Source organism: Salminus brasiliensis, chromosome 1 (assembly GCF_030463535.1).
Source record: "Salminus brasiliensis chromosome 1, fSalBra1.hap2, whole genome shotgun sequence".
Lineage (NCBI taxonomy): Eukaryota > Metazoa > Chordata > Actinopteri > Characiformes > Bryconidae > Salminus > Salminus brasiliensis.
In genome coordinates, this window is record NC_132878.1 from 9,053,837 (window position 1) to 9,068,433 (window position 14,597).

General features: G+C 42.0%; 1 protein-coding gene across 1 annotated transcript in view; it reads left to right on the forward strand.

The window, feature by feature from the left end:
• Window positions 1–11,483, forward strand: part of LOC140536851 (sodium/potassium/calcium exchanger 3) — a 72,215-nt gene extending 60,732 nt beyond the window's left edge. The window contains exons 11-17 of the mRNA XM_072658947.1: window positions 1,815–1,984; window positions 2,904–3,111; window positions 3,250–3,416; window positions 4,934–5,048; window positions 5,217–5,329; window positions 6,590–6,655; window positions 7,385–11,483. Of these exons, the coding sequence (XP_072515048.1) occupies window positions 1,815–1,984; window positions 2,904–3,111; window positions 3,250–3,416; window positions 4,934–5,048; window positions 5,217–5,329; window positions 6,590–6,655; window positions 7,385–7,495 (950 nt within the window). The 3' untranslated portion in view covers window positions 7,496–11,483. The remainder of the gene's footprint in view (window positions 1–1,814; window positions 1,985–2,903; window positions 3,112–3,249; window positions 3,417–4,933; window positions 5,049–5,216; window positions 5,330–6,589; window positions 6,656–7,384) is intronic.
• The last annotated feature ends 3,114 nt before the right edge of the window (window positions 11,484–14,597 follow it).

Below are 14,597 nucleotides of genomic sequence, written 5' to 3' on the forward strand. Positions count from 1 at the left end.
GCTCCTGTGCGTCTTATCTGCTGCACTGTTCAGTTGCGTATAAAGCCCACACACAGCTGAATATATTGAATAACACATCAATGGTCACATCAATGTTGCAAGCATTAGTTATTTATTGAGGGAAATTAACATATATATCTTTGTTGGAAAAAGTATGTGAACCTTTGCCATGAGCACCTGATGTAAGCAGCAGTAGCTTTAACCAGACGTTTCTGGTAACTGGTAATCAGCCGGGCGCTCATTGTTGCTTCAACTCAGTGATGTTGGTGGGTTTTCTCATGTTAGCTCCTCTCTTTTAGGCCCTTCCACAGTTTTTCAATTAGGTTAAGATCTGAACTTTGACCTGACCAAAATATTGACCGGCTTAGGGTCATTGTCTTGTTGCATGACCAATTTATGGTTAAGCTGCAGTGTACAGACAGATACCTGTCATGTCCCCAGATAATATACCCATGTGGGGTCTGTATGGGTAGCCCAACTGAAGGTCAACCAGGGTCAGTGATGGGACCAGGAGGGGTTAAAAATGGGGCCCATTTGGGTTATACACTGCTGCTGGGTTGTTGCCCTCCTACGGTCTCCTCCACGTCTCCTGGTGTACTGGCCTGTCTCCCGTCTCCAGCCTCCGCATTACTGTGCCATCCTGGATAAGCTGCACTACCTGAGCCACTTGTGTGGTTCGTAGAGTCCGTCTCATGCTACCACGAGTGTGAAAGCACCACCAACATTCAAAAGTGATCAAAACATCAGCCAGAAAGCATAGGTACTGACAAGTGGTCTGTGGTCTCCACCTGCAGAACCACTCCTTTATTGAGTGTGTCTTGCTAATTGCCAATAATTTCCACTGGTTGTCTATTCCATTTGCACAACAGCATGTGAAATTGATTGTCAATCAGTGTTGCTTCCTAAGTTTGATTTTGTGTTGAGTTATATTGTGTTGTTAAAGTGTTCCCTTTATTTTTTTGAGCAGTGTATTATTCCCCATCCCCTTGGAGTTATTTTTGCTGGACGTATTGGGATTGCAACAGTGGTGCTGAATGTCCTCCATTTCTATGTCATTTGCCTTAAAGTAGAGGAGGCCAAACCCTTAGGGAGACCAAAGAGACCCTTTAGAAACTGTAACTTTTTCCAGCCTGGTGAGCTTCAATAGCTCTTATTCTGAGGTCCTCAGGAATCTCCTTTGTTTGAGGCATGGCACACTTCCATAAATCCACATCTGAATACTAAACATACACACACCTACATTATGTATCCAAATGTTTGTAGACACCCCTTCTTCTAATGAATGCATTAAGCTTCTTTAAGTTGCACCCATTGCTGACACAAATGTGCAAATGCACACATATAGCTTGTCTCGTCCCTGTATAGAAGTACTGCTGGCACCATGCATAATGCCTGGCATGGGCTAGAGAGGTATACAGTCCCAGTATTGAGGTGTGGAGCAGTGGAACTGTGTTCTCTGACATTATGGTGCTTTTGGGACGAGTTAGGGAGTTGGGGGTGGGGTGGCGATCATCCAAAATCCTGATCCCACTACTGCTCTTGTTGTTAAATGCAATCAAATTCTCACATCAATGCTCCTCCAAAAGCCTTCTGTACAGTAGAGAGAGCAGGATAAACTATTTTTTAACACCCTTGATTTTAGAACCAGTGAATGAGCAGGTGTCCCAATACTTTTGTCCATATAATGTAGCTATATTTCTCACATACACCACATTTATTGATCACACACCTTATGTTACACCCATACCAGCCAGTCTCTCTCAGTATTACCCTGTATTTTCAGTGTGATTGACGCATCTTTATACTGATCTTAGGTCAGGCTGGCGCTGGACAGCAGGAGTCCCCAGTTGTGATGGTGGATGAGCTGCTGATTCTCAGGCCACACCAGCTCTCCTTCCCGGAGGCCGGACTGCGCATCATGATCACTCCACACTTCTCACCGCGCACTCGTCTCAGTATGGCCGGCCGCGTGCTCATCAGCGAGGTGGGCAACACAGTCCAGAGAAGTGACCTTTCAGTAATGGGCTGAGTGATGTACTCTCGAGAGGGGTATCCGATCAGAGGCGTTAAAAGTCTTTACTCTGTAATGTCTTGCTTCCTCCACGAGGCAGAGTTACTTTTACACATTCTAGACTGGGGCTCCGGGTGGTCCAGTGGCCCCTATTGCCAGAGGATTGCTGGTTCGAATTCTGGGTCACGCTGCTTGCCATCGGCAGTCAGAGGCAGAGACAGCACAATTGGCCTTGCTAGCCGATGCATTAGAGCTGGGTACCCGGTGCTTTCCTCTGAGCACGTTGGTTGCCCGGTGACGTTGCATTGCATTGGTGGCAGTTTAGCAAGAGGCGGGGCTTGTGTCAGAGGAGGCATGTGTCAGTCCTTACCCTAATTGGCTAATCTAAAATTGGGGAGGAAAATTGGGTACATTGGCGACATTCTGTCAGCACTACATATAGCCATCTAGCGGTTGAACAAGGAACTGCACCGCCACGTGATCTTACATAGCTGCAGCTATGTATTAGGGCTGTATTGACATCTAGTGGTTGACCGACAAACTGCACCGTCTTGTGACCTCGTGCAACGCTGCTGCTGTGTACCAGATCCATACTTCCATCTAGAGGTTCAGTGAGGAACTGCAGCGTCTTGTGATTTCATACAACTCTGCCGCAAAAAGTATAAGAGCTGTCCAGCTCTCAAGATTGGCTAGAAATCAGTCAGACGATCACTGATAACATATTTGGTCTGAAAATTGGCAGATAACAATACATAGCCGATCGATTTTTCCATTTCTACCATTCAATCATCAAGACTGCCACGGGGAGTTGGACAGTTGGACAGTTTTATTGGTTTTACTGGGTTATTTTTTTCTGTATGTGGTTTATATTTCTTTTCTCTTTGGTTTTCAGAGGCAGAGACTGATAAGGGAGTCAGGGCAGGGGGGCAGCCCAGTAAAGTCCTTCGGCTCTGGAGGGATCGAGAACGGGGGAAGTGTGGAGAGGCCCCTGGAAGATGGAGAGAGGATAGACAGAGATGGAGGAGTGAAAGCAGCAGACAACCCTCAGCCTGAAGAAGAGGATGATGGAGATGAACCCTTCAGACCTCTACATGTGCCAGGTTAGTGCAAGGCTAGAGCTGCTGACTGTTGTTCTGTTGGGTCAGATCCTCTCAGATCTTCTCCAGTTCTGATCATGCATCCCTAATATGTGTGTGTGTGTGTGTGTGTGTGTGTGTGTGTGTGTGTGTGTTTTTCAGCTGGGTGTGCAGCCCGTGTTAAGTGGGTAGTGTCATGGCCGCTGGGCCTGCTGCTGTACTACACAGTGCCCAACTGTGTTCTGCCACGCTGGCATCGCTGGTTCATGTTCACCTTCATCAGCTCCACACTCTGGATCGCCATCTTCTCTTACATGATGGTCTGGATGGTAAGAGAGAATAGGATGGTCCAGTTAAAGCAGCAGTATGGGATTTATTTTAGAAACTATTTTGGTGTAATCTAGAGTAATCAAAAACTCAAATTCTCTGTCAATAAAAATAATAAAAATAAAAAAAATTGATTGGTATCTGTGGAGGCCAAAGGCCAAAGGACTGTACAATCCTTGTCCAATCATTTCATTCAGACCGTGTACTGTGTATTCGGTGTTTTAAACCATAGACTGTATATAAGAGTGGACAGTATGTCCCCGTTCACCCCCATTACGAAGATGACCGAAATTGAAGCCCCCGTCTTGTTTGTGTTTGCACAGTAGAGGAAAGTTGGAGCCAGAGCATGTGCAATGGTGAGAAGGTGACCACCCAACCCCACCCATATAAGCATATACAGGATGCAAGTCTGGTACTGCCAATTAACCCACCCCTTTCGTAGCTCCCCTTAGCACTAGCAATGCTCTCGACACTGGGAGGGTAAGGACCTTACACACATGTCCTCCACTACGTGCAAAGCCAGGAACTGCCTCTTTTCAAACTCTGAGTAAAGCACCGGGTCCCCAGCTTCTCCACACCAGCTAACAGACGCCTAACAGAAGCCAACAACGCTTAAGAGGGATGAGAGGAGAAGGCTTCATCTACCTATCCAGAGAGAGCACAGACAGAGGTGCTTAGACCCCTGGGACATAGTGGAAGTTGATTAGGCTGCTGAGCCCTTCTGAGCCCCCAGATGGTCAGTATCAACACGCTGGCAATCACCTCACAGCGTTATAAAATGCATTAATTGTGAAGAAGAACATTTGGGGGATGTAAGGAGATGGGGGGCAAATGGCAAGATACTGGATGCGTCATTTTAAATGAGTTTCCTTTCTGCTCTGTTTACTTATATGGGATCGGGCAAAGTTAAAAGTTGAACTGCAGCCAGCCACCAGAGGGCGTAGGAAACACTCTGGCTTCCCTTTGTGTTATCCAGTCCACTCTCATATAAAGTCTATGGTTTGATTGTCCATGCCTTCGACGCATGGATTTATGAGACTTGTACTCCCGCAGTGTTGTGCACCTTTCTCCAGTGCTCATCTTAGGGCAGAGTGACTTTGTATTCAGAAAAAATGAAAGATAGCAGCAGTCAGTTGAAGTTATACAAATGAGGTCATACTAAATGGTGGTTAATGCTATTGAGTTATTTCAAACTGGACCTTTCAGGGTACAACCGATATCACTGAGGTGGTAATTACGTTAAACTATGACTATGAAGTGTTGATCTGCATTGTTTCTAGCATGTATTAACTTATCAAAGCAGACATATATATATATATATATATATATATATATATATATATATATATAATTTACATTATTTTGTAGAAATCTGTTTTCAATTGAAAGACATTCAAGATGATTTTTGAACAATCTTGTAAAAAACAAAAGATTATACTGACCATGATTTATGATTAAAAGGGGGAAAGAATCAAAAGGGGATGAATACTTGTTATAGGCACTGTATCTGTGCTTATAGGTCACTGTCATCAGCGACGCTCTGGACATCCCCGACTATATCATGGGCATCACTTTCTTGGCAGCGGGCACCAGCGTACCAGACTGCATGGCTAGCCTCATCGTAGCCCGCCAAGGTGCGTCACGAGAGTCACCTCTGTGTGTCTCATTCCTAATGTAGACAGGACATCATGTTTTAGTTGTGTTTATATATATATATATATTTTTTTTTTTATTATTTATTTATTTTTTTTCATTCACCTGAAATGGCTGAATTGAGTGTTCTCGCTGTCTGTGTGTTTCAGGTATGGGAGACATGGCAGTATCTAACTCCATAGGCAGTAATATCTTTGACATCTTGCTGGGCCTGGGCTTTCCATGGGCGCTCAGAACACTGGTGGTGTCCCACGGATCAGCAGTAAGCACCTCTTTCTCACTCTTTATAGAAGATACACTGTGTAGCCATACGTTTGTGGACAATCATCCAACGTTTCTTCCAAAATCAAACTCTGAAGGGGAGTTTGTGCTACCTTTGCTGCTGTACCAGCCTCTATTTACACTTCTGGAAAGGTTTCACACTATATTTTAAATCATTGCTATGATCATTTGATTGTGTTTAGCCACAAGAGCATCAGTGAGGTACTGATGTTGGTTGATTAGTCATGCCACACTCAGACACGGTCTGTTTCTTCATTTGTATTAGTGACTTTTTTTACATGGCCTGTTTGTTGGGTTGTATTAGTGACTTTTATTTTGACACGGTCTGTATCTTCATTCGTATTAGTGACTTTTTTACGTGGCCTGTTTGTTGGGTTGTATTAGTGACTTTTATTCTGACACAGCCTGTTGGTTTGTATCGGTGACTATTATTATGACACAGTCTGTTTCTTTGTTTGCATTAGTGACTTTTATTTTGGCACGGTCGGTCTGTTCGTTTGTATTAGTGACATGTGACACAGTTTGTTTTTCAGTTCTTCATTTGCATTAGTGACTTTTTTACATGGCCTGTTTGCTGGGTTGTATTAGTGACTTTTACTTTGACATGGTCTGTTTCTTCATTTGTATTAGTGACTTTTTTACGTAGCCTGTTTGTTGTGTTGTATTAGTGAATTTTATTCTGACACAGCCTGTTGGTTTGTTTGCATTAGTGACTTTTATTTTGTCACGGTCGGCCTGTTCGTTTGTATTAGTGACTTGTATTGCGACACAGTTTGTTCAGTTGTATTAGTGACTTTTTTACGTAGCCTGTTTGTTGGGTTGTTTTAGTGACTTTTATTTTGACATGGTCTGTTTCTTTATTACTGTTAGTGACTTTTATTTTGACATGGTCTGTTTCTTTATTACTGTTAGTGACTTTTATTTTGACATGGTCTGTTTCTCTGGCGAGTTATCCACGATTCCTGCGCGTCCCGGACTGTGGGGAGCGATCCATACACCACTAGTGTTCACACCGGGCTTTTCACGAGGTCGGCTGAATTCTGTACAGAATCCGATCAGCACTCATGCGTACAGATCTATTCCTCACTCTGCTGCTCATTACACACTGCACAGTAAACACACTAGTGTGTAAAGGGGTAATGAAGGACCTACACTGCACATCAGTACAACACCTGGTCCTCCAGACGGTCCTGCAGGACTTCCTATTGATAGCCACTAATTCTGTAATGCCTTTTTTCAGGTGTTAATCAACAATAAAGGCCTGGTGTACTCTGTGATCCTGCTACTAGCATCAGTCTTCCTCACTGTGAGTGCCTCCTTTCCCAACACACTCTTTCTCACACACACACACACACACACACACACTTTTTTTTTGGCTGTGCTCACATTTCCAGATGTTTTCAGCACTGTGTGATCAGACAAACCTGAGCTACCCCAGGGGACCCTCATACCCGCTACCTGCTACAAACATACACTATAAGGACAAAAGTATTGGGACATCTACACATTACACCTACAGGAGCTTTTATGCCATCCCATTCTTAATTCATAGGCTTTAATATGGAGTTGCACTCTGTAACTCTGCGTGGTCTGACACTTCATACCCGAGTTGCTGTGGTTCCTAAACGCCTCCACTGTTCAAGAATAATGATGATAATGATGGTGGAAGATCTAAGAGGGAGGAAATTTCACCAGCTGATTTCTTGTTGTTGCAGAGGTGTCTTCTATTACATACAGAACCACGCTAGAGTTCAGTGAGCTCTTTAGAACCTCCCAGTCTTTTACTAGTGTATGTAAAGACAGACTGCATGGCTAGTGCTTGTTTTTATACATCTGAATTCAGTGATTAAGTGTTGTGTCCCAATACTTTTGTCATATTGTGTATGTGCATTAGTGAGATCCTGCTGGTGTGGGTGTTCTCTTTTTTAAGAGAGTGCTACCAGCATCCCCCCGTACAGAATGCTCAGACTGCAGAACATGGCTTTTTTTTAATGACCTGCAGATTCACTGTTCATTTGCTTTGTGTGTGTACCAGGTCATGAGTGTCCACCTGAACGGCTGGAAGCTGGACCGGCGATTGGGCCTGGGCCTCATGCTGCTCTACTCCGTCTTTCTCCTCTGCTCCATCCTCTTCGGTCAGCTTTAGAGCCTCGCATGCAGACAGACGGCACCCTGACCCGTCCAAATCCATCCACCATTCAGACCACCTTCATTTCATCATTTGAGTATGATTCATTTTGTGTGGTTTACACTGGAGTTTGTCATTCATGACCCGAACCGGACCCGAGGCCAGTGGTACCAGAGACACAGTGGAGGAAAAGACTACTTCAACGGAACCCGAATGAAGGTGATGGACTCTTCATTCAGAACTCCAGAAAGAGTCCAACCTCGGTCTAAGAAGGTTTCACCACAGTGGGTTCACCACAGCTTTAGTTAAGATCTTTCAGAGTCAGTCTCATTTGGATGAGAAGCCCCCATTCCTCATCAACCATGAAACCAGAGGTGCTTACTGCGGAACAGCTGACACTGCACTAAAGGCTAGCAAAGCATATCGACCCACTCACTGAAGCTGCATGGCTTCTAAAACTAAACGTCATCTTCATTCTGGTCATTTCAGTAGCGATTGATTTAGGGGCATCTACAAAAACCTAGGATACGCAGTGTTACTGATGCGAAGCACCAAAAGGTATTTGAGCACTATTGTTGCCCCCTTGTGGAGAATCTTCAGCCTGCTAAACGTGAGTACGTGAGTAGCCAGGACCATGAGGTGCTTTACATCTTAAAAATCCATTACTTTGAGTATTCACCTCATAAGAGCATGGAATATATATTTTGAGCTGAGATCTTCTTTACGTTTATAGCGTAAAATGGCAGAACGTGGCTTTAAGAAGTCTCTTAACGGAATAAGGAGCGCTCGCTGAACAATTACACAATTTGGTGTGCTCTGACTTTTCCAACAATATAGTCGTGTCGGTCAAGCATGCATGCACCTACGTCATACAGGTACAGTTCACACATCTTGTTCACACCTCTTCTTGCCTCCGACCTCGGAAACTAGTTAGATTTGTGTTCGTAAACCCGAGATGTTAAGTAATCTTGTCGTGTTGTAACTACAGTATATGTTTGCACTGACCGTAGCAATACTTCCGTAACTGTGGACGAAAAAAAAACAAAACGTCCCAATGTGTTTTTTTTTGGGATGTGAGACTTATTATTTAGGGTGTCTGAGTATTTCGACTGAGAACGAGAGAGAGAGAGAGCGAGAGGGCGAGAGAGATAGAGTAATAGAGTAATAACTAGATCTGCGATTGAGATTTCAAATAAAGATGCAGTTTTGTTACTAGTACTCCTGCACACAGAGAAAATGTCCATATAGTTTTTCTTCACGGATTTTTAAAATGACTTGTTAGGAAATATGACGTGGATTTTTAGCATTTCTAGAATAGCACTGTTACTATTTAAGACGTTTCTATTTGCAGTGACTGTCACAACGTTTGATAAGTTCGTACGGGTTTTGTTATCATGGTCGTGTATGTTTAGGTACGATCGATGTTTATAATACCAAGAAAACAAATCTTTAAAAAAGAAGACGTGTGTGTATATATATATATATATATATATATATATATATATATGTACAGCATTACTAGTATTACTATGTTATCTTTATTGTTGCTGAATGTTTACTAAATTTACCTAGTTTTATAAAGAATATGTCAGAGCTTAGATTTGTGATGTTTTTAATATTTATAAAGACTGAAGAACAACAGCATATCAGTATAACATGACTCTAAATACCTTACATTACCAGTTCTGCTCAGAGAGCTAACTCTATGTGCTTTGTGTTAGGGGTGGGCAATATGACCGAACTGTAAAACGACATTTTTCTTTACATATTTTCACGTTTTTAAAACTTTCACACCATATAATATCAAAGTATTTACTTAGTCTGAGGTTTGCTTGTAGTTGCAAAAGTCAAAAACCAGTACCAGCACCAGTGGGGCCGTGTTTACAAAATGTAAAGTATTTATTTGAGTTGAATAACTCAATAAGTTTATCTGCTCGTTACCCAATGAAGTCATTTTTGGGGCTAAATGGGCAAACCTCTTCTTACAGTGTATCATTAATGATGGCCTAAATAAATACACGAAAACACACACACACATTCCAGGTACTTTCGTATTTTGTATTCACACACATTCCAGTCAGAGTCGTAATATAAATAATAGTATTCACTGTTTTAAAGGCAGTTGCCTAATTAAAGGAAGAGGCAGTCCCAAAAGCAATGTAATAATTTGGCTGATTGACCCTTGCCTGTTTCTATTCCAAAACTCTGACTCTGGCTTATCTAATGTACCAGCCCCGGGCCGATGAGGCCGATGATATTTTCCTAATAACTGAAATAAGTGCTGATATAATCCAAATGATGGTTTTCTCGTTTCAGTTTCACATGCCATGTGATATTTCTTTTATTGTTTTGCCATAATTTAACCTTTCACTTCGTTGTTATTCCCAACACAGACTGCTTGACTTCGCTCTCAGACAAGAGCTTTTATCGCCAACACTTCGTCTGGAGCTCAGCAGTTAGTCAGCAGCAGCCTCACCGGGCTGTCTGATACTCAGTGGAGCTGTAGCTAGCTGAGCTAGCTAAGCAAGGGCTAGCTATCCAAAACCATGGAGCAAAACGTAAGCTCAGCTAGATTCGCTAGATTTGAGTCCTTCTCGTCTGCTAACTAAGCTAATGCTAATTCAGGAGCAGTTCAGGATTTGTAACTGGTGTCAGACTGACTGTTTCACACGTTATTAAATGACAGATTTAAAAATCGAGCACAGTGTTCACTTAGTCTGTGACCCTGTGAGCAAACGAAACTTTGTATTTCATCATTTTTTGTTTGGAAAATAATTGACGTTTACATTAACGACATTTATCAGACGATCTTCTCCAGTGCGACGTACAGAAGTGCTTCACTCTTCAGAAACTATCCTCAGCTAGTTTGTATCTGCTAGAATCCAAAATGACGCAGAATGCGATGGTATGGAAGCCACGGAATCGCAGAACCCTCTGCACTAGGCCTCGGTAATGCTGTACGACGGTACGGGAAACGTGGATATCGCTCCCCGACCCTAGAAGATAATCCAGCTGGTCATTACATCATAATCTCATCACAGTCAGGTGAAAATATGAGCTACAGGGTAAGACTGTGATGCTTACGTCCTACTTCCGAACTGGTTTTGGGTCACAGGATCGCATATATGACTCAAAAAATGTAAGCGGACACCATGATTCACGAATTATGAGTGCGATTATTATTACTATTACCATCATTATTTAATGTTTCACATGCTGTGCTGCTCTGAACACCGCCGGACAGGACTAACTCCGCTCTCTCTGTAGTGTAGAATGCAGAAGTCAGGGTTCAGGAGGTACTGATGATTCCTACAGTAAAGCATCGTCATATTGCCCATCCCGACTCTGTGATTTCCCACATTTGTCCAAATGGTTTTCTGTAACGGATGGATGCCTCAGTTGATGATGTATATATTTATTTGAAAGACAAAGCGTTTATTCTCGGACTGTTCTTTGTAATGATTCTTGAATATGGATGGTATTTAAAACAAGATCTAATATATATATATAGTGTCACTCATCCTATCAGACACTTTCTACACTACTCTGTATTACTGTCACTCTTCTACTTATACACCCTTGAAGGAGGGGGGGGGGTGTTAGGGGCTGTACAATTCACATTTCTTTTCGAGTAGACATGTGACTGTTTCCCATGTGTTTACTTGTTTACTTCTCTACTCCCAAACCATTGTTGATTTTTTTTTTTCATTTTTTAATTTCTTTTATTTGGTGTGTTTTCTGATATTTAGAGTCCCTGTGTGCTCATCCTACTTTCAGAAACCAGTGGTCATTGCAATCGCACGCTGTCTGGCTTTAAAATGAGGGATTCAAAGGCCAAACTCTTGATTCTCTCAGTTTGGTTGGTTTTAGTCACTGAAACCATGACGCACCACATCACTGAAGCGACAAAAAGAGGGAACTGTATCAATGTAGACTCGAATAAAGTAACTCTTAGAAAACGTTGTATGTTGTTGAGTGCAATAAACAGACCTTATGTGCAATAAGACTCCCGCCGCCCTTGTACATCTGTCTCCAAACTTTTTATACAGACGTCCCATGAAAACCTTCGTCCTTTTTTAAAGTATTTATTATTATTTCTTATTTTTTAAAGTATCTCTGCTGGGCAGCGCAGTTTTGTTTCCTCCATGGTTTGAACCCTGTAGCTGCTCTGGTAAAGGTACAGTGAAATGTGTCCTCCGCATTTAACCCATCTGTGGTAGTGAACACACACACACACACACACACACACACACACACACACACACACTAGTGAACTAGGGGCAGTGAGTACACACACACACAGAGTGGTGGACAGCCAACTCCAGCACCCAGGGAGCAGAGAGGGTGAAGGGCCTTGCTCAAGGGCCTAACAGTGGCAGCTTGCAGAGCCCAGGAATCGAACCCACAACCCTGTTATCGATAGCCCGACGCTCTAACCGCTGAGCCACCACTGCCTGAACGCGGTGTATAATAATGCTGGATGCATGGACCAATAGAAATGCTCTAAATTATGTGGAATAAGCTCTTCTTTTTTTTTTACATTGACTTCCAGTTAAAGTTCAGAGCACTTGTGCCTACTCCTGTGAAGTCACCTTTTTGGAGATACATGTTTTTCATAGGACAGCGACAATATGTAGTTATATATGTAGGCAGGTAGGTAGGTATCTGTGTGGGTATCCATGTAAGAACGTATGTAGCCAGAGAGATGGATGGGCTGGAGGTAGATGCAGGTATTTCAGCTATTTTCGTTATGGACTTTTTATCTTCATGTGAAAACACTGAGAGATAGACGTCATATAACTAAACACATGCAACTGTGAAATGCCTTTAATAATCATTTGTAAAATTGAATTATGAGAAAAGCAGAAAAAGAGGACATCCCCCACATTCACATGAGTGGAGAAGATCACCATGACCAGATCCAAAGAGCTCTCTGAGGCCTTCAGAAGGAAGGTTGTAGATGCAGATTAGTCTCGGAAGGGTGTTAAGAAGATCTCAGAACCGTTAGAAAATCAGCCGTTCCACCGTCCACTAAATCAGAACTAAAACAACTGCCAACATGACCAGATCAGGCCGTCTCAGCAAGTTCAGTTTTATCAAATCAAATGAATTCAGGTTCATCTGTACAGCTTTTACAACCGGCATCAGCACAAAGCAGCTTTACAGGACTCCAGTAAAAGGACAGGAGACCCTCAGTGAGCAAAGCTGAGGGCGACAGTAGCAAGAACTCCCTCAGAGGTGTAGGAAGAAACCTTGGGAGGAACCAAGACTCACAAGTGGGGACCCATCTATCCTCCTCTGCTCAGAACTATTTATAAATGATTGAAGTCACAGTACCAGCATTATCTTTAATTATCTCTATATCTCCCAATATTGTTCAAATGTAGACCAGATGTTTTAATGTTTAAAAGCACTACAGTTTTCAAGGGTGTCCTAATATTTTCACATCACTGTATGTCACTAGAATCTGTATGCTCTTTGGTTGTAGCTGCACGACATTGTAAATGTGAGTAATTACCAATAATGCAACCAGCAACTGCTGACCGGCCCCAGCTCGCCCCATCACAAGCACTGTTCCTCAGGGTCAGTCAATAGATCAGACTCCACTCTCTCAGTGTCAGTCAGTCAGTGGAAGTACACCAGCACCCTCTGTCGCTAGCTTGAGTTCAACACCACCAGCCACTGGGTGGTTTGGGTCGTACAATTCACAAGAAGAAAAACAAACAAACAAAATATCCCACAGTGTTACAGTCATAGCAAAACCTTCTAACTCCAGATTTTTGCCTTTTTTCATCAAACCATAGTTTGATCGTCATCTGCCGATATCTCTGTAAGAATGTTATGAGAAATGGACCAGAACACTGTTAGGAGTATACGCTTCTTGAGGAATTTTAAGGGGTTCTTCAATTTGAACCTGTGGATGAACTTCTTAAGGTGACTTTCAAGGAACCTTCAAGGAACCTTCGTCTTCTAAAAATCTTTTCTTGAAGGTTCCTCAAAGCACCTTAAGAAGTTAATCCAGTGTCTTATTGATGAACCCCTCAATGTTCCTCAAGGAACTTGTGCTTTTAACAGTGAAGAGTCCAAAATCATCTGGAATACAATTTAATTACACCGAATTACACTTGCATTAAAAGTAGGGCCTGATTGACAGCAGCGATTTTATGGTTTATACAAAGTTTAAAGCAGCTAAAAACTCTTTGTAAAAAGATGAAGATTTTAGGCTTATCTTTACTTTTTCATTACTTGCACAACCAGCAGCCTTAAAGAAATATAAAATAGAAATCTGGTAGCAGTGAGGTAGTGTAACCCATAACCTTGCAGCTTTGATTTCTTTTGTTTGTTTCATGTGAAAACACTGAGAGATAGACGTCATATACACACATGGACCAAATTGTTGGTACCCCTCGGTTAATAAAAGAAAAACCCACAATGGTCACAGAAATAACTTGAATCTGACAAAAGTAATAATAAACAAAAATTCGATGAAAATCAACAAATGAAAATCCAACACTAATTTTGAACCATGCTTCAACAGAATTATTAAAAAAAAATAAACTCATAAAATAGGCCTGGACAAAAATGATGGTACCCTTAACTTAAAATTTTGTTGCACATCTTTTTGAGGCCATCTGTCGAACTTATGCTTTTAACAGTGAAGAGTCCAAAATCATCTGGAATAAAATTTAATTACACTTTAATTAGACTTGCATTAAAAGTAGGGCCTGATTGACAGGAGCGACTTTATGGTTTATACAAAGTTTACAAAGTAGCTAAAAACTCTTTGTAAAAAAAATGAAGATTTTAGGCTTTTCTTTACTTTTTCATTACGTACACAACCAGCAGCCTTAAAGAAATATAAAATAGAAATCTGGTAGCAGTGGAGGGAGAGTAACCCATAACCTTGCAGCTTTGGTTTCTTTTAATCACCTTTTTTTATCCTCACTGTCACATAACCTCATGTTGCCATTTTGGAGATTTTATAGAAGAAAGACCTTCAAATGTAATTTATTATTTATCAGGAAATAATGAAACAAGGAAAGAAACAGCTGCCAGATTCACATTGCGTCAAAGTGAAGGACTGCAAAACTGAAGACTCAAGGCCTCTGTGTGACTCAGA